Here is a 22,036-nt window from a genome sequence, read left to right as displayed (position 1 = left end):
CAACGTAACAGGTCAGCGCTTCAACACAGCCATTTACATCATCTGCAGGCTCGTTGAAACGGCACCCACAGCGTCGATCTCGGCGATCTCGGCGACGCCAATTACGGTAAACGACGCCCTATCGAGTTGCAACAACGTGGTGTCTTATGCGTTGAGATGCCCATATTCGACATCCTGGGAGAGCACATGCAGCTTTCAAGCCCCCGGTGCAGGTGACGCACTGACGTACCAAAGTCTCAGATCCTCTCGCTGATGACTCCATATCGCAAACTCCACTGGCATTGAGGCTACTAGGGATGCTGATTACCGACTTGATTCTGCGGGAAGCAAGCTAAGCCTCTTGATAGACCAACGCGCCGCTGAACTTGCTGCTGAATACGCCCATGGCGCTGAATTGCGCTGAATTGCGCTGAATCGCAGAGGCAGCTATTTGCCAAGCAATTCTCCATCCTGCGAGCCAGGCATCACCCCGTTATCGGCCAGCATGGCATTCCTTTGAAGGATCTCTTCAATGAGAACAGTTATACCGTCTTGTTCTTTCCAAAGGGAGATTACGACCTGATTACCGTCACTAGACCGTAGGTGCAGGTTGATCCCGGGAGGCCTGTGGACTCTGCCACGGATATTTGACACGGATATCAAATGTCGAAAACGGACGGATTGAGATTTTACAGTAAATCCCGTGGCGGAGCAGCCACTGATATCGCCAGCATCGCCAAATAGCTTTGTCTCTCAAGATGATTGGCCCTTTTGTCGAGTATTTGCTCCATCTCAGTCCAATGGAAGACAGGTGAGATGTAAGTTACGTTGCTATTTTTATCAAACATGCTGTGAATTGTCATACCTGCAGATATCTCGTCGAAATCGCCATAATCTCTCACTGAATGCCAGGAGTTGCGGATCATCATAACAGCAAAGCCACAACAATCTACGTCGAACTGCCCGCCTCGCTCCTTCACCATAAGAAGAAATGGTGAGTTATTATGCTGATCTTTTACCAAAATTGCCCTTGCTGTCCCACCATAGATATCCTGTCGTCAACGGTCCCATTCTTTGCTGAGCGCGTCTTTGTCTCTCACCATCATCGGCTCGCTAGTTGAGTCTCATATTATATCCCAGTCCAGTGGGAGCCACGGTGAGAGAGTTGAAGTAAATTGCTATTTTTATCAAAGCGGCTCTCTGCTGTCCTTCCCACAGATGACTCGTCGAAAACAGTCCCATCCTTCGCTGAGCGCTTCGAGTTTCACATCACCACAACCAACAGCAAAGCCACGACAATCTACATTGGATCGTCAACCTGACAAGCGGAAGAATAATATCGCCGCACATCACATACCGCATGAAGTTATCGTTTTGGGCCGGCAGTGTTCTTTCCACTCTCTGTCCAGTTCCTTCACCGTGAAAACAATACGGTATCGTGCTCCCAGCGGCTCTTTAAAACCCTTCAACGAGACATACGCAGAATAAAGTGGCATATTCCCTATCGGTGACGCCTTCGCTATTTTCTAGTAATTTGTTTCCATGCACGCCAAGCAAAGCCAAGCAAAGGCACTCCTCATGATGGTTCCCCTATCGATCCTATTTTTATCTCACTAGAATCACGCGATATGAACAAGAGCACGACCATTAGTTTTCAGATGTCCATCCAAGATGCCGTCTTCTGTTCAAGCTGCAAATATGCCATCAACGAGCACAAACCATCTACGTAGTCCATCTGCCAAAGCTGTGAATATCCCATCAACAGACTTATGCAATCTACAAGTAGATAAGGTACCTGTCAAAAGCTGAGAGCTGCCAAAACGCTACTCCATAGGCAAGAACTTCAAGACAATAAACAAATGTAGAGAATAAAAAGGTAAAATTATATTGTAGATTATATATCTCATCAATCCGTAAACAAATCACACAAAAGTCAAAAATCATAACCGAGTACCTACGAAGGCCTCACTTTTGCTTTCCCTCGTCATGCATCATGAATCAAAAAAAGAAGAAAAAAAATACACACATGTAGTACACGCTTCCGACTCCTCGTGCGATGCTTGCTATGTGGCTAAAAGAAGAAGACGAAAGGACCAAAAGTCAAAAAGTCAAGAGACAAAAAAGGAAAATAAAGAGAATGTGATGGTGGGCCAAGTCTCTTACGCTCCATGGCTGTTTGCTACAACATAAGAGGATAAGAGGCAAGGCAAAGAAAAGGTAAAGAAAAGGTGCCCGTCGAGGCGCATGGATAGAGTCTCAGAATAATGCATACTCTGATCCATTATAATGCTGACATATCCTGTGTTAATACAATGACAAAGAAAAAAAGAATCTTTCGTGATAGTGATTGTGGTGATTTTGGTATCCGCTTGCGGCCTTTGCTTTCTTTCATGATGCAGAGCGCAGCTTCTAATTGGCCCTGTTCCTCAAGCTGCTGCTGCCCCTTGAAAATCCAGGGAGCCACTTCCTCCGAGTACCAATGACTGACGCCGCTGGCATAGCTGGCTCGGCCGGTAGCGGCGGTAGCTTCTTCGAAGCCGGTGAATGTCGTCCGTTGACAGCCATTTCGGAGAGTCGTACGGGAGCACTGGTTGATGAGGGTATAAATGAGGGTGCTGCTTCAGTTCCCACCGTATTTCTTCTCCTTTGTCGAAGCGTAAGCGTGATGGGTGGCGGCGTCGAACCGGCACCATTACGAGGATCGAGCTCGCTGTCAATGTTTCTGTTCATCCAAGGCTGAAGACTAACGCCCTGGGCGCTCTTGTACGATTCGGAAAAGGCGGTCTCGGTGGCACTCGTAGGCATGCTGACTGGGGAAGTAGGAGCTACTGAGCGACGGAACAGTCTATTCAATGCTGTCCGCGGTCCAGTGACCGGAGGGTAGTGGTTTCTCTTCTCGCTTTGAGGGAGCTGAGGAATAGACGGAGACTGGATGGGCGTATGGTAGTCGTGTTTCACCTGGACGCTGTTACTGCGCTGCCTAGGGCGACTGACATATTCCATCTCCTCTGGATGCTCTGGCTGTTCCGGAGTGCTGGTAAGAGTGAGCGTTCTGGGCGAGTTGCGAGCAGATGAGGTTGTCGACGACGTGCGGGCGTGGAGGCTTGACCGCCTGCCGGGTGGAGGCGGAGCCGTGTTCGTAACGAGGGACTGGCGCAGTGAGAAGAGGTCGTTGATATAGTCGGCATCGTTGCCAATGCCCTGCGACTGCGCCTTCTTGTGACCAAAACCAGGCGGAAAGTTGAACATGTCGGAAGAGACATTATCGTCTGGCGTTGGCTTGTTGCTCTCTCGCATCCAGATGTCAAGACTAGATCGGGGTGAGTGAGACTCGGAGTGTTCATCAGAGTCAGTGCTGTCCCATTGGCTGTCCTTTTTCCGAGACGTCGTAGATTCACTAGCGGCTCTATGGTGATCATGGTGCTGCTGTGGCATAGGAACGGCAATACCATACGAGTGTCCATTTTCATCTCCAGCCCCTCTTTCAACACCTCGTAATTGACTCTGCTTTCCTCGGAATGAAACTCGCAGCGACTGATTGTCCTGATCGCTATATACGACTGAGGCTCTGTCATTTCGGCTGTCTTGTCTTGTAAGTGAATCGTTGGAGCTTCGCATTCGGTGCAGTGTCGACGTAGATATTGTGTCTGGAGTGGGAGGGAAATTCGGATCATGAAGTCGGAAAGCACCAGGGCCGTCCGTCATGACCTTTCGCAAGGTAGGGGGAGGCTGTGAGCGTCGTCGGTCTCTGCTCGAGTTGTTGGCCACAGGGTGGAAGCCCTCTTGAAGCACGCTCTGAGACCGGGCCAGCTGCTCGATCTGCTGTAGCGGGGAGGCGTGACCCACAGGACCCGAGATGCTAGAATGGCGGGGAGCGGACGAACGGCTTGACCCGGCAAAATGGTTAGCAGAAGCGGCCCGGGGCGGGAATCCAGTTATCCTCTTGATGTCCCGGCCCTCGGCTGTGTATATCTGCGAGTCGGCATCAAGACCATCCAAGGTCAGGGGCTGGTCGACCGGTGGAGGGAAAAGGCCATCTTGGCCCTTTTTACCATAGACACTGGCAAAGGAGCTCTCGCTGAGGACGCTCAAGGTTGGGCTACCCGGAGCCGGTCCATTAGTTGCGCCGTTATCCACCTCAATGTTCCCTTCAGTGACTCGTGCCAGACTCAGCGCACTTCCCCGGACTCCGAGATAGACGTTGCGCAAGTTTTCGGTGTTTTCGCTCTTTTCTGAAAGGAAGCTTGGCACGCGGTTGATGGCCCGGACTCGCTCCACTTGCTTTCCGGCGTCGTCAGCTGGGGGGTCGAGGGGAGGTCCACGATACTTTTGCTCCATGTCTTGACGGCAAAAGAAACCCTCCTGTTCGACCTGCAGGACCATGTTCCTCTCTTGAAGCAACTGGTCCACCTTGGCCTCTAGCATGACGATCATGGCGACGGCCTCCTCAACAGCCTTGTCGCGTTTTTCGAGCTCGTCGAGCAGCGTTTCGTTCATCTCTTCGGTTTGGCGCTTCTCTTTTTCCAGGGTTTCGATGCTTGATTCCAGCGTTGACTGCTTTTCGCGGCGGTGATATAATTCCAGCTTCAAGTCAAAGTTTTCCTTGTGGAGTCTGGAGATGACCTGTCGATGGGTTAGTTTTCTAGGAGTAAAACGGAGCGAAAATATCCCATTTGATTGGTGACGTACATTGTCCATGTCTTTGACGCCTAACCCGGGCTTCTTGGCAGGATCATTGCCGCTGCTCGACTTGGGGCGCGATCCATCCGACGAAGCTGCGACCGATCTCCTCCTTGGAGAGTTGACGCGGCTAATGCTGAGTGGTGCGCCAAAGTCTTCACTGACTCGTGATAGAGCGCTTTGACTGAGCTTGTCCACCTCTGCCCTTCTTTCTCGCTGTAGCTTTTCCTGTAGGAACGACGAAACTGCTTGGGAACGAGGGGACTCGACGCTGCCCTCTCTCGAGGCCTGGGGCGTAGGTTTGGGGGTAGATCGAGGCGACAGCACTTGCTCCTTGTAAGAGCTATGGTGGTATCGATGGCTCGGGTGGTCATTGGAAAGTTGAGGCGAGGGCGCGAGGCGAGGGCCCGGGACTGGACTTCGCACGCTCTGAGAAGTCATACGGGTGGACGCGGATCGGATGGACGTCCGCGAAGAGGCGCGAGGATACTGAGCCGGAGCCTTTTGATAGGCTCTCGACGATATGCTTGATGAATCCATGGCGCAACTGTGTGTTGAATGGCGGTTGCGGAGCAGCGTAACGCTGCGATGTTAAAAATAAAGGAACGACGATGGTTGGCGACAAACACGATACCTGATATATATGCCTATGCGGGTATATATATATCAGGTGCAGCAGCTGGTCAAGGTTTGCGCTGAAGGCCGCATCGAAAGTCAAATTTACTAGGCCTGAAGGTTTAGCGCTTGGTCGGTGGTGCTACGAAGTGAATGTGGGAATAAGAATAGGTCAAGACGAGGTCAGGACGAGGTCAGACGCGATCGCGTGAGAGAATTAGGCGCGCGAGAGGGCGTGGTGCAGGAGGAGCATGTCGGTTGTGAGTGAGCACAGTCCAAGGGGGTCGATCTCGCGATTCCGCAAGGTCTGGAGCATGTACGTGGTAGGGGTGTCGCAATCCAGATTCCGGCCAGCCTCGGCTGCAGGCTTTGGTGAATGTGGAACAGAGGTTTGAGAGCAGGCACTGGCGAAGGTGAATGGGATGCGCAGTGGGCAGTGACGGGTTTGTTTGCATGCAAACGCAGCAAGGCAGAGCAAGGCAGAGCAATGCAAGGCGGTGGATATGTGGGAATAGGTATGCCGTCGTCGTGGAAACTCGCTTAAGGTAAGGGTTCGTATTATGTTCCAGCGGCCGCAGACAGACGGACGGACAGACAATTCGGCAATCGACAACAATAACAATCAAACAGGAGGCAGTGTGCGTCTTGCCGGTGCGAATGAACGGGAATCTAGGAATGCGGTCGGGAATGAAGATGCGGGTGGAGAGGCGATGTGAGGCCGGAGGCTGTCTGGAGGAATGGCGGCGAATGGCGAGGGCAGATGCGATGGTCCTTTTTCTTGTGCGGACTAGAGGGAGCAGGGAGAGAGCAGAAAGAACGTACTGTACGGGCCGGCGCCATCCATGCGGGAATCGTGGTTGAACCAAGAGCGAAAGATGCAGTCGGGCGCAAATTGGCAAAATCAGGGACAGAGAGATGCGATGCGCAGATGGAAATGGAGATGGAGAATGAATCAAACTGATGTCGATGCCGGCCAAGGGAGGAGCTCTGGACAGCGAAGAGGCGTAGCGTAGCGCAGCGTAGCGTAGCATAGTGCGGCTACTCCGTAATTGCTGGCGCACTTGGTGCTTCAGTGGGTGGCTTGCAGCGAGCCAGGGGGCCGCGCTAGTGCCTGTGCCTGAAGCCGGGGCCTGAGCCTTAGCGCAAAGGGGCGGTCCGGCCGCTGAGGGATCAATGGATGAATTGAGTTGGACGTCACTGGTGATTGGTTTGCGGCAGCAAATGAAGTCGACTCGGCCTACAAGAGAGCTGAGTGGCCCAAAGGCGCAGTCAATCAGACACGCGCAATCACGAATAGACCAGCCTCTGGCTCTTTGTTCTCTCTCTTATTTCCTTCTTCATTCCCCAAGCTGCTGACCCCAATTAATGCAGCGCCCAGTCGGTGCCCGCATGGCCGCATAAACCACGTCTCCATCCTGATATCCACCCTTTTGTGGTCTCCCGCCCTGCCCGCCGCCTCTCTCTTTTTCCTGCTTCGCGCAAAGCCACGATGACACTGTTTTCAGCCCAGCCCCCTTTTACCGCCTTCTCAATTTTATGCTCTCTGTCCCGCCAGTTTGCGGCGCAAGCAGCAGCAGCAAGACAAAGAGGCTGCAGCAGCCCAACGACGCAGCTCACTTTTCAGCCCAACGCTCTTTTCTCTCTCTTCTTCTCTTCCCTCTCTTCAACTTTTGATGCTTCACTTTAGCAGTAGCAGAGACTAGCGGTCAATGAATGAATGAATAAATGTCACCCCGTCTCGTCGTAGCGCTGCACCATGCTGCCTACTCCGGCCTAGCTACACCCTGTTCTGTATATAGACTTTGAGAAAATGCCACCCGACCACACCAACGGCCTCTTCAATGCGACGTGTATGTCCTCTTCCATTGCTTCTAGCGCAGCACTCAAAACTCTCGCTCCACGGATTCTCCAAGCGCCGCCCGTCAGAAGAGCGGTGGAGTAAGGCCGGACTGCCGCCTCCAGGATGCTGCATGTCCCCTCCTGCAGCCACCCCTTTTGAGGTTAATCGCCAATGTTTCCGTCTGCCAGCTTGTCTTTTCAACTCAAATTTGTCGAGCGGCCAGACGAGCGAATCGTCGACCCGGCCAGCGGTTCATCGCCAACAAGTCCAATCCCATCTCCTGTAACAAAACTCAATCGCTGCCACCTGACGATTTACGGGGCTGCCCATCACTGGATCTCCCGCAGCCGCGGGGCTTGTTTCGACTCCAGCTGGAGCCGGGGCCGTGGTTCCGCCTTTTACAGCTCCATTTCCATCCTCCTTGTATCTTCATCTCTGGCCAACGCCAACGCCACACGACCACAACGCCGGCCAACGTATGTCGTTTCCTCGTGGCGCGCGACAAACGCAGCAGTCACAGCTGATTCGTCCCTCGCCAACGCAGGGTCTGCTGGTCCATGCAGCATCTATTTTCGTTTGTTGATATACCATCTCTCTTTCGTTTATGCTGCAATGATGGCATGTCGCATGGCCTGTCAATGCAACCTCCGCCTCCACCGACGCTGAACAAACAGTCAATCGCCTCTATACGAGGTAGCAACATGCTCCTAGACTTTCAAATTGCTTGAGTCCTGTCTTTCATCTGGTCTCACCCGCCCCGTCTATATCATTACGTGATCATTCTCAAGACAGGCCCTGCCCATCGAATACCCACGAACCATACGCAAGCAATCAGGCAAAAGCAAGCCATCACGCAAGTCACACCGATCTTCCTCAATACCCATGTTCCTGCATCCTCTCTCACCAAGCGGGGGTGCTCACGAAAAAAAATACTGATGTACGGAGGAGTCAGCAAAAGACAAATTGTAACTTCAAGTCCTAGAAGTCCTGGAACAAGTCCTACAACAAAACATGCCACCTCTGCAACTCCCATCCAGCACACACATCAGACTATTTAGTAATGATTCGTTCAGTACATCACCATCATAAACCCAATACCGTACGAGCATGTAACCACCACTGCATAAAATCCATACCCAGCAGCCCAACCCCTCCCTCTCATCCTCGTCACATCGACACCGCCTCTCAACCAAACGCAGCCACATACATCCCTGTCCCTAAAAGCGGTAAAGAACAAAACAACGCAAAAAACACAAATATAGCACAACAAAATATGCGAAGAAATGAAGAAAATGCACATCTACCAAGGTATAGTTGGAGCTCGGTAGTCGTGCTCCGCATCTGCTCCATAACAGCGCACAGGTAGTAAAGTGTCCACGTCTGCCCTCTCCACCAGACCAGCAAAATGCACCCGACGATGTCGTGGCGCCCCGTAACCATGTTTGTACAATTAAGGTAAACTAGATTCAAGCGCATGTACATTGATGCATCTGAAGCAGATGTATGTATCACTCCGGATCTTTTCTCTCGTTCGTCTCGACACGAGCTTAGCTAGCTGGCTAGCTAGCTGTCATACAGCAACACACACCACACGTGGCAAATGCTCCATTGATGCGGGAAAAAAAGAAAAGACAGAGAGAGAGACTGTCTTGGGTCTTTTTTAGTACCTTGTCCTTCCATGATGATCCTAATCCCACTTTGTGCCGCTACATCTCCCTTGCAGATGAATAGCCAGACATGTAAGACGAGCATTTTATAGATCCAAAATCGCGCTTGTTGCCACAGATACTTCCCGCACAGCATATACACAACCCAAAATCACCAGCCAAATTCAAATACTCTTATATAATGTCATTTAGACAGTGTCATCAACGCAATGGCGGCTATATACTATATACCTACTTTCGTAGTTCACAAACGAATGCTAATGATGCTATGATCTGACACGGCACGATGACACGATGCCAAACGAAAAAAGACAAATCTCCTCAACGCCAAAAAAAAAGTTGTAGCTTCATCCATCCATCCATTTTTACGCTTCACCTCTTACTCCCCTCACAACTCATCCTTGAAAAACTGCTCCTCACTCCCTTCATCATCCTGCCCCTTCTTCTTCCGCTTACCATTGCCACCACCACCATCTTTACCCTTCCCCTTCTTGCCCCCTAAACCCTTCTTCTTCTCCTCTCCCACATCACCACCCTTCTTCCCCTTCCCCTTGCCCTCATCCGCACCGTCATCATCCTCACCATCCTCATGCAACCACCCCCTCAGCTGCCTCTCCTCGTCGTCAACCCCGCCCACAATCTCCAGCTGCCAGCCCAAATCGCCCGCAAACCGCCTCATCTCCTCCTCCATCTCCTCCACCATGTCCGGCTTAATGTTCAGCTTCTCGAGCTCCTCCTTGCTAAGGCGGTCGACCTTGCCACCGTCTTCCTTGCTGGCCGCCTGGACGAGCACCTTGATGAGCTGCTCCGCGGCTTGCTGGCTGTTCATGTAGCTCCGAGGCGGCGTCAGCACGATTGGCGGTTGGCCGTCTTGATCACCAGCAGAAAGTGACTTCCGTCCGCCAACGAGTACGCCACCAACAGTAATCGGAGCAGTAGTAGTAGCAGCCTCATCATTGAGGGTATGCTGCTGCAACTCATCCCATTCTTCCTCTCCCTGCTCAATCGGCTCATTCAGCTTGGGAGACTTTGTTGGATGCTGGTCAATCAGCGGAGGAGCCTGCTTCTCGTCATCGGTGATGAGCCGACAAGTAATTGGATTGGCCTTATTCTCCTCGGGCGGCAAAAAGGCCACATCGTCACACAGTCTCGGCGTGTTGACCACCATGACATATGCGCAAATCGTCACCTCCTTGATCCATCCGATGCGATCATTCTGCATTCCCGGAACGCAGTGATACTGCACCTCAATCGTTCGCGCCCTCCCCGTCAAATCGCATATAGTCCCCCCCCTCAAGCTTCTGCACCAGATATCGTTGATCGCCCTTGACTTGTAATTCGGCCGGTGGTTTCTCGTCATCAGCGGCAGAGCTAGACGACGTCGAGTGCGTCTCCGATGTTTCGGGGAGAGATGCCTGGCCCAAGACGTACTCGGCGGCATGGGGATCGCGCTGGGGCGGTTTCCCCATGGGCGTCGAGGGCAGGGCATGGAACTGCACAATCTCGCGATTGTTGCAGAACCTGTAGCTCCACCAGCCCGACATGAAGTAGAGACAGGTGTCCTCGAGCTGGCTGAGCAGGTTCCAACCGCTAGCAGCAGCTCGGCCCAGCTCGCGTGCCTCCTCAGCCTTGGCCAGCTCGGTTGCAGTCTGGTTCTCCGGTGACGGGGGCTCGATGACTGGGATGGCGCAGAGGTATCGATGGGGCGGCATGTTCATCACTTCGTACGTGAGAGGCGACTCGCTCTGGGCAGCGGCGTAGCGTCCATCGTGACCATCCTTGGCTGTGGCGCTACCGCCGGCATCGCTGATTGTTGGCTGCGAGGAATCGGCCGAGAACGTGGGGTGTTCGATGTTGTACTCCAGCAGCGACTGCGCATCCTTTTCCGAAATGTAGTGGTCCGAGAAGACGACCTCAAACTGCGACATCGTCAGCTTTGGCTCACATTTGTCATACGCGTGAGCTCTAGCTCTAGAGCCGTACGTACCTGCGGAAAGGCCTGCAAGTCCTCATGAATGCTAAAGGCAGGCGACTTGGCCCTGCACAGCGGCAAGGCCGCCAGAAGCGATAGCTGTAGACGGCGCATCATGCCATAGTATGCCGGCAAGTTTGGCAACAGAAAGCATGCAGCATTGGATTAGGACCCCCAAGCAATCGGATCACAACCGCCCGATCAGCGATCCAGTTGAGGTCACTGTGTCATCGCCGCAGGGTTCAGCCGAGCTTTTGCCGGCTACTACTAAGCAGCTGTAGATTGAAGTAAAACATGGACCATGACATCAAAGGCAAGGCCACGATAAGCCCAAACTCTTTTACAATTACCGCCTCGTAATTCCTGATAAAGCGGCTCTGGCATTTAGTCAAATCAATTCATCATTGATAAACTGTTTGCCTCATCCCATTGTCCGTGTCCAATCGCCGTCTTGGTCATGTGCTTCAACTTTGCGTTAGCCTCTGCTTCAGCCGCGAACATCCGCTCGCTCGTCTGTCATCCATCAATTCCGCGCCGGTATGTAGACTATCTATTAGCCAGGCCTCTATGCCGATAGATAAGAGATGCGTTCCAACTCAACCAACCAATCCTTCACCGAGTTGAAGTTTCCTCCAGAAAAATCTTCAGCTAGGACATCGGCGAGATGCGCGCCCTCAGATATCCACCTCTACAGACCATCCCATCCGTAAAAGCCTTCCCCGGATTTGCTTTTTTTGCCTCCCACCCCAGAAAAGGCTCTTGGTGGATTCTCTCCTTCACCCCAGAAGTGGCCGTATGTACATGTACGAGAGACGTGAATGGGCTAAGCCCCTCCAGATGGCCAATAGTAGGTCATTTGACACGCCAAATCGCCCATTTTAACAGAGTGTTGAAGGTTGCACCCCTGCATCAACGGACAGGATTGGACTTGCCAGGGTATCCGTCGATGACGGAAGGCGTCCAGAATTAGGAAAAGCCACACAGCGAGAGGAAAAAGGCAGCAACGCTTGGCATTCGATCAAACGCTGGGCAAAGGAGGCGCGGGTACGAATGGGATTTTTTTTTCGCTTGCACTGCTTGCTCTCCCCATACAATCAGGTACACGTGGTGGCTTTGCTAAGAAATCAATTGTTTCGGTCAAATGCAGGTTACCGTTTACGATTTGCGATGGCGGTTGGCTGTTGACGCACATCGGCACGGCAAATCTGAGTCACGGCCTGGCCTGACCCCAGACTCAATCGCAGCAGCGCAATTGGCCACTAACAAGATAGAGAGAGAGCAGCGTTCCAGGGTCCTCGGAGAAAGCAGAAAGAGGTCACACACCAACCGGGCTCGAAGGCTGTGACTTTTCACATGATAAAAGCATTTGGTCATATTTGGCGCTCGAGCCACCAAGCCTGGACTCTCCGGTAGTGTTTCGTTTCGTTAAAACTCCGTCTCGCCTCTTCCTTGCGAACTCGGAGACGCGGCCTTGTAGAGCTGAAAACAAGTTTGGGGGTGAGGTCAGCGAGACGCTCGCGCAGCTGCGATTAGCAACCGGTTGCATTGAGCGATTAAAGCCACTTGCCAACACATCAATGCCTACTACGAAGGACGACTAGGTAGGATAGAGAGCATGAAAATGCCTTGCGACTTGCAATCATGGAGCACTAGAGGGCATCACGGACCACCTCCCCGACGCTCGGGCCAAGGGCTTCAAGGGCTTCGAAGCCTTCGAAGCCTTCTAGACGTGTTCCATGGCCTCTGGTGGCACGGGTCCAGCATCCATCTCGAGCATCCAAAGCGCCATCAGCCCCGCGATCGCCTAGCCTGAAGCCCCCTGGTCATACCCTGCGATTTAGTTTACTGTAGCAGTTGAGTCCATGACTCGGGTCACGTCAAGCCCATCAATTACCTTGCGACGATGGGATTTGGGTGGTCGGTCTGTGCTGGGAAGACGGTATGAGGAAGGATTCGATTCCATTTGCTGCGTGGGGGTTGGAATCCTCTACCGTGCTTGCTGCCGCCTGGAGAGACGGCTTGGACGCAAGGGACCAGTATCGCGCGCATGCAATCCGTACTTTGTTGCGCTTCTCGTATTTCTCGCAGCAGGAGAATGAATCGCGGGATCGACGGGAAGAACAAGCGCCGTGATCCTGACAAGGCTGAATTGGCGAGCTAAGCTAGGTAGGCGCTTCAAGTGCTCACCTTGTAGCGCGACGAGAGGCATTAATCTGTTGCAAGCAACTGCAGCTGGAGCTATCCGGCTGACGATTCCGGTTCTTTTTCTTTTGTCTGGAGCATCTCCTAAGCGAACTCCCATACAAGGCAGCTGGAAAGGAGATTAATGAGATGTGACATGCACGGATGGCATCGCAACCAAAATGCTCCGTACACGTACCCAGTTAATTGCGTCCTTTGCTGATTTACTCGCATCGCGCTCGGCACCTGGCTCCAACAGCCAGCTCACAGGACGGTCGGCGGAGCTGTACTTGGCACTGGTCCGTAAATAGAGGCACTGGAGCAATTTGAGCGTTTTTTGAGCCCATCATACGGGCACTCAGACAGCAAGTACAGATCACTGGTGCCAAAAACGCATGCGCGGATTTGTCAGTCGAATTATAGGGCTGCCAGGACAAATATACCATAGAACAGGCCGCATCTTTGCATGCGCCGCCAGGCCTGAAACTTTGGCGCGTTCCAGCCATCAAGTCTGTGTATGTACGTGATATGATATAGAATGCAACACGTCAATGCCTCTATTCGGAGTAGTCTAGTACCGCTGGGCTGCTTTTTCTTGCGACCGAACATACTAATACAGGCAAGCATGGGTTTCCTAATCTGTGCTGTCTGTAGACCTGTATCGCTGCGCCGGTAAGGAGACAAAACCATGATACGCTTCTTGGTTAGTCCTGCCAGTGACATGCTGGGAGCACTCGATAGCATTGCTGGGCTAGCGTCTGGTCTGTGAATGGCTGCATGGGCAGCTGAATCCCAGGGTCTGGCCTCTCTCCCTTGCTGGCCTGGATGCGCCTCCAGAACAACGCCGTAGGCCTGGCAATCGGCACTTACAAGGTCCGGCGTGATCCTATCTGAGACGCTGTGCGGTAGGGAGCAAAAGCAGCCAGGAACAGTTCCGCCGTGTCCCATGGAGCCCAGACCGAACGGAAACCAGATGGACCTTGCATGCGAATCGAGTGCTAGCAGTGCTTCCCCATCCCCGCCATCCCCATCCTCATCGTCATCGTCATCGTCGAATCAGACAGGCCCAGCCGCGATTGGCGACAGCGGTCTTGACCTGATCCGGGCACCCGCTTTGTGCCACCCTTTCCTTTGCTTTGCCAGCTTTTGATATCGGGTCGGTCCTCTCAGGTCGCGCGCCAGCAAACAGCCCAAACTCGGATCAGGCCAACCCGAATCAGGCCTGGCAGCTCTCATCCACGACGGCGAGGCAAGAAGACCGGTCTGCCTGCAACTGCTTGCATGTGCATACCGCTGTATATCTGTACATACACTGGCATAGGCATAGGTACTAGTAGGTACACAGGCGTGTATAGGTAGGTACACAATAATGTGCATGCCTACCGTAGGCGTGCAGATAGGTTGCCTTAGTGGGCTGCCGATCCAGGAACAAGCAGCATCGACAGCCGTTCCCCGGTTTCACTCGACACCGACCACTGCAGCCGCTGCATCTCCATGGCCAGTCAGGGCCGTGCGATACAGGCACAAAGTACGAATACAGAGTGGTACCTGGCATCCGTACGAGCATGCCGGATGCTGGCTCTCACCGCCAAATCGCCGGCCCATGGCAAACACGTAGAAAAGAACGCCGTGTGGCAATATAAGGTACCAAGTAGGCACTCAGCGGTGATAAGCAGGTACCCAAGGCAGGCCGCTGGATGAGCTGGTGTCAGGTAAGCCTGCAAGCAAGCAGCAGCATGTGTGTCTGCGCTGCAAATATACAGCCGCGACGTGCATACGCATGCTCTCGACACCGCTCGCATTGCAGCAGCACCCACACGCACTTGCAAGGACTTCATCCACCGCTGTACGCGCTCAGTCGACACTGTGCAGTATCGACACGCGCGCCAGAAAATAAGAAATAGGCTCATGCTTGGTGGCGGCGCACCAGGGATCTCGGGCATCCTGGACTAGTCTCCGTTCAATGTTTCTGCCACAGCAGAGCCCATGCCATCTCCATGCCAGCGACCGCCAGGGACTTGGCTTGCTTGGGCTTGGCCTGGGGCAGAGCTGTCGTGCGCGCTCTCTCGCCTTGCTTTTGCCAGCCGATCCAGCCAATTGGCGAGCTGCGCGAGAGGTGTGGGAGGCATGATTGCTGCTGCTGCCGTCGGCATCGTCGCTGCTGGAACTGCTGTTGTCGCTAATGTTGCTGCCTTGGCTCCTGAATTCATCAAGCTGCGACCCTTGTGTCCGGCCACGAAAGTATTGGCGATCGGGCGGTGCTTTAGCTTTGGCCTGCTGCAGGCCCCTCCTCTTCGGTAAACGCTTGGGACTAACCGAAGTTTGGGGGATCAGTGATGGTTTTGGCAAAAGTCTTGACACTGGCGGCACTGGACAAAGGCATCGCCCCCTTTTGGAGCTACTAGTCTGGTACTTTGGCAGCCTCCTGCAGCAAAGGTGAGGATGCAAAGCAGCTGCCACGGGCACAGCACCGTGAGTCAATGCGTCCCCAACGAGACACCGAAGGGGCCTTGGCCTTTGTTTGACGCGCCGCTGGGCATCCAGATGGCTGACGTCGTGCTGGATCTGGGCACTAGAGGTTGACACGGTCCCAGAACGTGCCACCGTTGCAGGAGCTGAAGCATCGCCCGCGCGCACACATACACATATACACGCACGCACATCTACAGAGCGTCGACGTGTCTGGCAGACTTTGGCCATGCCCCGTATCTCCGCATTGGTTTTCCCCTTTCGACATCGTCTGCTCCGCCGTAGGGGCACAGGCACGCTGTACGTTGTTTTGGTACTGGCACTGCAGTAAAGTCTACATCCGTCTTGCTGCCGATCCCCTGGGAGTCGTGGTACACAGCTCCATCGACGCCAAGGCCTTCATGTTGCCTTGCCCGGCGTTTTGGTGTGGTAGGCAATCAATCGCCCAGCCACAAACATGGCTCTAATACGGATATACTCCCTGCGCTCGCGTACAGTTACATCAATCAGTTGGTTCTAGTAGTTGTTTCTTCTTCTTATTCCTCTTGCAGTCGCAGCTATTGGTGGTGGCTTAGCCATGGTGCGAAGCCGGAGAGACAAGGTTGAGAGCTGGCAGCCATTGTGTCATTGGCCTCGGTTCCCATGGACGCCGCGATAAGGATGGCACACTAGCGGTCCCTAACTCAGATTTCAAATTGATGCTATGTGCTAGCAGCAGCAACGGTGCGACTCTGCTGATTTGGCCTGGCATGTTTCGGGTGCAAGCCGCATAGCCGCATCCCGATCACTGGGTTTGGCTTCCGCGATGGATGTCTGGCAGGTTCATGAGCAGCGGACAGGGTTGGGCGTCCAATCGCGCCATCCTAGCAGTCTCCAGCCACCAGCCAGCAACTGCTAGCAACTGTATGGATACGGGTGGTGCTAGCGGCAGTACGACACGACCATATGTGTATGTCTGCTCTATTGCTAGCAGCACGCGGTGACGGCAGCGTTCGCTCGTTTCCTGTCAGCCGTTGATCGTGGACGTCCACTGGATATCCACTCTCCGGTGGCGACGCCCGCGATGGAGAGCGATTTGCTGGCCCATCCATATCGCCAGTCTAGCCCGCGGATCCTTGTTAGCACCGATCCAAGAGTAGCACTGCGCCGGGGGACCAGGAAGCAATTAGTGGTGATGCAGGGCAGGCGAACGACTGTCCATAGACATGGGCAAGCCTCGGCAGCTCTCGAATCGGCAGATTGGCGTCTGCTGTAGGAGATGAGGCCGGCGAGGTTGCAACACGAGCTGCACGTCTCAAAAACGCTCAGCGAAAAAAAGAGACAGCACGAGAGACAAGGGTGGGCAAACGCTGTAGGCAAAATCCTGACGGAGCCGACCGCCGTCTAGCTCCAGCTCTTGTCAAGCGCTCAACTGCTGCCATCGAATATACAGTGTACACATCCAAGCCTGCACTGTCCAGAGGCTTACAGCGATCAGCGCCCAGAGAGCGCCTTGGGCGAGCAGCACGAGAGACCAGACGTCACCCCCCACTACGCAGAATTCCCATGGTGCTCCAGCGTGTCTTCTGGGCTGCATGCGCTGGCGGGCTCTGGTAGCGGCGACCGGTGGGGTGGACGCAGGTCGCAGCGCACATACAGCGCGCGCAGGTACCGGCACGGTAGAGGGACCTGGGCTGCGAGTAGTGGCGGCAGCGACCGTCATTAGCCCGTGCCCAGTTGAGCCTCTTGGGCACGCCGCAAGTCACCTGCACCCGCAGTCCGGCGCTCCGTCCGGCGCTCTGTCTGGCGCACTTTTGGTGCTTGGCTTCCATCTGATGCCACCCCAGATGCAACCCGTTTGCTTCTCTCCTCTACCTGCGCTGTACCTCGTGCTCGCCGCTCCCAAGGCGCACCCTGGCCCGTATCCAGTACCTGCAGAGCCCATCACCGCTCCAGATGCCTCGACCGCCTGGCTCTTGCTGCTCTCCAGCGAGGCGGTCGGTCTGCAGCGCCAGCTCAACTGGCTGGCGGCTTATACTGCGTGCTCCATTTCACTCATGTTGCGCTTTGGCGGACTGTAGCTCGCTGGACCTTGGAGGCTGCTGTGCACCATATAACTGGCCGGCCGCCGTCTCTTCCTTTTCTCTTCCATTTTGTTCTGTCTTGCTTGCCTGCATTTACATACATACATGTACTGTCTATCTGGCCCAACAAGACTTGATCGCTCGTCTTTCTGACCGACTCTCCTTGTCTTTTCTTATTTTTCGTTTTTACTTCTTCATCTTCCTGCCTCTCATTTTCCACACTACTTGCCATTTATTATAATACTCTATTCGCTCACCGTCCTACGATCCTTTTTCCCCTTTCCCTCCTTCATATCTACTCGCCCTATCTCGATTATTTATAGCACTGCGGCTGCTGCTGCTGCTATCATACCTGGCTGCACAAACTTGCTGCTGCTGCCTATCTGGCCTGCTATATATACCCGGACACGGAGCTCCCAGTCTCTGCCTTAGTTATCTACACACTCTCGTACTGGCAACGCCACATACCAAGCCATTTGCTTCGCATTTGGCCTGCTATTGCTGCCACTTGCTGCTGCTGCCGCTATATACCCACCCACCTACTACGCAGTATACTGCCAACTGCACATCATTATTTAATACTCGCCGAGCCCCCGTCCCTTCCCCTTTACTCTTCTCTCTACCTATCTGCCCATAGGTGTCTGTCGACATCCAACATCTCGCCTGTCCTGTGTCGTCTCTCTTGAGACGTAAGGACATTATCATAGTCTTTCTCAAGACAAAAGGACTTTGCAATCCGCATCTAATTCCACAAGATGCCAGAACTGAATTTCAACTGGCAGCTCATGGACTTTCCCACGGAGCAATCTCCCCGTAGTGCAGGCCAGCAGTCGCAGCCAACCTTGTCCGCCCAGAATATGCGGATGCAGCCAGTGGCCCCGCGAGTCCAGGTCCCCAACTATCAGCTTACAGGGAGCAACGCCGCCGATATGGATCGCACTCCGACCCTAAACAGAGCCCTCGGCGCCAATGCCGCCTTTGCGCCTTTCGAGCCTGCCAATGTGAGTGCCTCAACCTGTATCGCTGCACACATGGTGCCATCCATCATGAAGTTTGGAAAACTTTGACACCCACCCAATGTTTACATCCATATCCCTTCTCCTCTTGTCCATGCTGCTGTATTCTTTCTTCCCCTCTCCGTATCGTGCCCATGGCCAAGACGGTATATATGCTAACACGTCTTTTCTGACAGAACCGCAACGGCTATCCTCCCCAACTGCAGACAGCGCTGGCTTTTCCTATGCAACGCAACGCATCCATCCACTCAGAGTTCAGCATGCCCTTGCAAGATCTTCAAGGGCAGTTGCCTCTGGCATCCATCTACCATCCTCACAGCAATGAGAGGCTCTCATCCGTTCCGTTGAGACGGGTCAACGAGCGCTCTGTTTCTCTAAACTCCCTCGACATTGGTATACATCCAGGGACATACCTGTCTACAACGGGAATAAGCCTGTCTCGCGATGACATGCCTTCCCACAACGTGCCTTCAGCCCCCCCCATCAATGGTCTCGACATCCTCAGTTGCTGAGGACTCGTGGCACATGCCCATGACTCGCGAGAATAGTCGTGTTCAAGCCAGCCCCAACATGCACCGAATGCCCTCGTTCTCGTCCTTCAAAGAAGAACCACACTTGAGCCAAGGAGCATTCGATTATTCTCAGCCAAGCAGCCCAAGGAAGGCGTCAGACTTGAATAATGATCTCCTGGCTATCGGCAATGGCATTGTCCCTTCTCTTAACCAATACGCGTCGTTGGAGAGTCTATTCCCTTCTTCTGCTTCGATGGAAAGAGAGAACTCAAACATCAGCATCAAAAGCACAAAGTCAACAGCCTCCAATGTTGAGCGTCGGCTCAAAGAGGCTACGGAGCGCGTCATCCAAAATAGCAAGGCTACTGCTATTGCCCCTATGCCTCAGCAGCTGCCCCCAAACGCGGCAACCTCTATTGCCCCTAAAAAGGAGCGCGCTCTTCAAGAGGGCGACAAGAATAAGCCGAAGCCGAAGCCTCCCAAGCTGTGCCCACACTGCGTCGAATACCCTAATGGTTTTCGAGGCGATCATGAACTTCGGCGCCATATCAAAGCCAAGCATAGGCGTACCGTCAAGAAGTGGATTTGCCGCGATCCCGCCGAGCTTCGGATTCCCTCCGAACTCAGGGCCCTTTATCCGCTTGCCAAGTGTAAAGCCTGCGCGTCGGGGAAGCTATACGGAGCATACTACAATGCGGCCGCCCACCTTCGGCGCACACACTTTACAGCCAAGCCTACCAGAGCAAGGGGTGCATCTGCGGGCAGAAGGAACGGGGGCAGAGGAGGTGGCGATTGGCCTCCAATGAAGCAGCTTAAGCTCTGGTTTCGCGAAGTTACCGTCGAAGGTGACGAAACCAGTTCGCTTGCCGCAGCTTATGAGTCCCCAGACAAGCGCTCCCCTTCTCTCGCTATTGAAGAGGTGCCATTTATGCCCGTTGGCCAGTTGGATGACACCGATGCATTTAGGGATATCTTTAGCCCTGACATTGATTTCGGTCTCATCGACTACGAGCCTCAATCTATTGACGCTGCTCTGGGCCTCAACATGATGGTGTCTGGACTTGACAATGACATTGAGATGGCTTCTTCGTCGCAAGACTCGTTGGTGGCTTCAGTTTTTCAAGACGCTTATTGGCCTGTGCAAGAACCATATGGACAATGAAGAAAACCTAATGACTTATTGATGCCCCGCATGCCAAAGTTGATTTCATCTGATGAATTGACGCAGCGCTTGTTTTCGGATTTGAGGAATACTTTTGGGCGGATTTACAAAGAAAAAGAAAAAAGCATAAAAAAACAAGAACCATCATCTTGATGGAGAGAAACCGACAGGAATGAGCAGTTCAATAATCCCTGCTATTGAGCTATCCTTGTGGACGCTTTGAGTATTTGTACAGCTTTCTGTCGTTCCCCTTACCGGTTGTATACTCGTTTTCGACGTGGTTCTAACTTTGCTTTGCGTTTTCTTTCTTTTCTTATTTCTTTTCTTTTTTTCTTTTCCTATTCTGGTTTGTTTGTTTATTTTTATTTTTTATTTTTTTTTTTTTTACTGGACCATGGTTGGATACGTTTCTGGGCTGTTTAACCAATGGCAGGATTAAACAGCTCCACGCTTCAACAAGCCGCCACAGCGCTCGCAGTGGCCACTATCACGTTTTGCCTCTTAAGCAAGAGGCCCTCATACTGTTGTTATTCGCTGTTTATTAATTTTCTACTACTTTGGCATGCATACCTGCATGTTGCAGCATCTACAATGCGGGCGGAGTTGTACGATAATTTTTTATTTTATTTCTATTTTTCGGATACATTGCTAGACGGACGGTGTTTGATGAGCGACGCTTACAGCAGGCTGATTAAAGCTGGCTCTTTCTTACTTCTGTATCAGGTGTTATTGATATGTGGGAAATGGGCATGATTCGGTAATGGAATTGTATGATGTTATGCTGGATGAGACTCTGTTGGTTTTGGATAGCAGGATTGTTTGAGTTCAAAGTGCGCCTAGGATAGACCTAGACTGATACACTGGAGGCGCACGTGTAGTACAACAGGATACAGGATTGATATACCATGCTGCGTAGCTGCGACTGGGCTTTACAGTAGTTTTTGTTTTCTTAGCTTTATTTAGTTCACACTGTTCTCTCAATACCAGAGTTTTTTGCCTTTTATTCTATCTGTCACGAGGAAGTTATGCCTTGCATGTGAGACGTCACCAAAAAAACTTGGGCCATGGATCCTGCTGGCTGACGTTGTCACCGAAGATCTCCAAAAGAGGAAATACGTTTTTGTGGAGAATTCGGTGTAGAGAGGAGCAGCAGGGATGGTCCCTGGCTGTCTGATGGAGATTTATGTTTTTTTTGGGAAAAGTGAGACAAGTTTGTGGGAAGCTTGAGAAGAATGATTGGGCAATGGTTGGGGTTTTTTCTTTTTTTGTGTGTGTGGGAGGGCAGCGTGGTGGAGGGTATGAGCTGGCAGCCTTTTTTTTTCTGCCTTTGCTTTTTTAACTGGGATAGAAATTTTGCTTGGTGGAGATGTGATGCATGCGTACCGTCTTGCGGTGGTATGGGTTTTGTGTTGTATTGCGTGAGGCTGAGTGCATGTCTGTGCTACTGTTAGATGCTGCAGATAGATGTGTCATGTGTGTATTGTTACTTGGGCGCGGAGCAATTGGGGCGTAGGATCACGGGTATACGGTACTTGGTATAGTTGACATTTGTGCCTCTTTACCGCCTGTTTGTTTGTTTTACCGCCTTTTTAATGTTCTGCCAATTTCTGGTTGGAGGTTGTATGCTTGGGCGGCAGGTCACTACAAAGGTACCCTGTACGGCAGTCTTTGTCTTCATATGCACATCCACCGCTGTTTATCACTGTCATTGAAGTTGTGGAATCAAAATGTGCATGGATATGGCTTACAACGAAGGCTATTTTCTTTTTTTTTGTTTTGGTAGTTGCGGAGATGCGTTATGTGATGACCTTGCCTTGTATGATGAAAAAAGACTGCAGGTATTAGGTAGGCTATGAAGTGCATGATGCTGAATGTCTAGG

The 22,036-nt window shown here is 52.6% G+C and overlaps 6 protein-coding genes across 6 annotated transcripts; 4 read left to right on the top strand and 2 right to left on the bottom strand.

The window, feature by feature from the left end:
• Positions 1-1,855: 1,855 nt before the first annotated feature.
• TrAtP1_010311 (uncharacterized protein) lies at positions 1,856-6,578 on the bottom strand. Its single transcript, XM_066114652.1, has 2 exons — positions 6,097-6,578; positions 1,856-5,388 (listed from the first exon to the last, which is right to left on the bottom strand). Exon 2 carries the CDS (start codon positions 5,197-5,199, stop codon positions 2,389-2,391), a length of 2,811 nt encoding a protein of 936 aa, XP_065970748.1. The 5' UTR covers positions 5,200-5,388; positions 6,097-6,578; the 3' UTR covers positions 1,856-2,388.
• Positions 6,579-7,111: 533 nt separating this feature from the next.
• On the top strand, positions 7,112-7,842 carry TrAtP1_010310 (uncharacterized protein; the record flags this gene model as incomplete). Its single annotated transcript, XM_066114651.1, has 2 exons — positions 7,112-7,590; positions 7,659-7,842. The coding sequence occupies exons 1-2, from the start codon at positions 7,286-7,288 to the stop codon at positions 7,840-7,842; spliced, it is 489 nt and encodes a 162-aa protein (XP_065970747.1). The 5' UTR covers positions 7,112-7,285.
• A 1,094-nt stretch (positions 7,843-8,936) lies between these two features.
• Positions 8,937-11,325, bottom strand: TrAtP1_010309 (uncharacterized protein). Its single transcript, XM_014089804.2, has 2 exons — positions 10,769-11,325; positions 8,937-10,700 (listed from the first exon to the last, which is right to left on the bottom strand). The coding sequence occupies exon 2, from the start codon at positions 10,268-10,270 to the stop codon at positions 9,170-9,172; it is 1,101 nt and encodes a 366-aa protein (XP_013945279.2). The 5' UTR covers positions 10,271-10,700; positions 10,769-11,325; the 3' UTR covers positions 8,937-9,169.
• A 3,595-nt stretch (positions 11,326-14,920) lies between these two features.
• TrAtP1_010308 (uncharacterized protein) lies at positions 14,921-15,235 on the top strand (the record flags this gene model as incomplete). Its single annotated transcript, XM_066114650.1, has 1 exon — positions 14,921-15,235. One exon carries the CDS (start codon positions 14,921-14,923, stop codon positions 15,233-15,235), a length of 315 nt encoding a protein of 104 aa, XP_065970746.1.
• Positions 15,236-16,977: 1,742 nt separating this feature from the next.
• TrAtP1_010307 (uncharacterized protein) lies at positions 16,978-17,463 on the top strand (the record flags this gene model as incomplete). The annotated part of the gene is made up of 1 exon (XM_066114649.1): positions 16,978-17,463. One exon carries the CDS (start codon positions 16,978-16,980, stop codon positions 17,461-17,463), a length of 486 nt encoding a protein of 161 aa, XP_065970745.1.
• A 1,463-nt stretch (positions 17,464-18,926) lies between these two features.
• TrAtP1_010306 (uncharacterized protein) lies at positions 18,927-20,156 on the top strand (the record flags this gene model as incomplete). The annotated part of the gene is made up of 1 exon (XM_014089805.2): positions 18,927-20,156. One exon carries the CDS (start codon positions 18,927-18,929, stop codon positions 20,154-20,156), a length of 1,230 nt encoding a protein of 409 aa, XP_013945280.2.
• Between the last annotated feature and the right edge of the window lie 1,880 nt (positions 20,157-22,036).

The sequence above is a fragment of the Trichoderma atroviride genome, chromosome 5 (assembly GCF_020647795.1).
Source record: "Trichoderma atroviride chromosome 5, complete sequence".
NCBI classification, from domain to species: Eukaryota; Fungi; Ascomycota; class Sordariomycetes; order Hypocreales; family Hypocreaceae; genus Trichoderma; species Trichoderma atroviride.
This window is presented reverse-complemented; position numbering and strand designations above follow the sequence as displayed.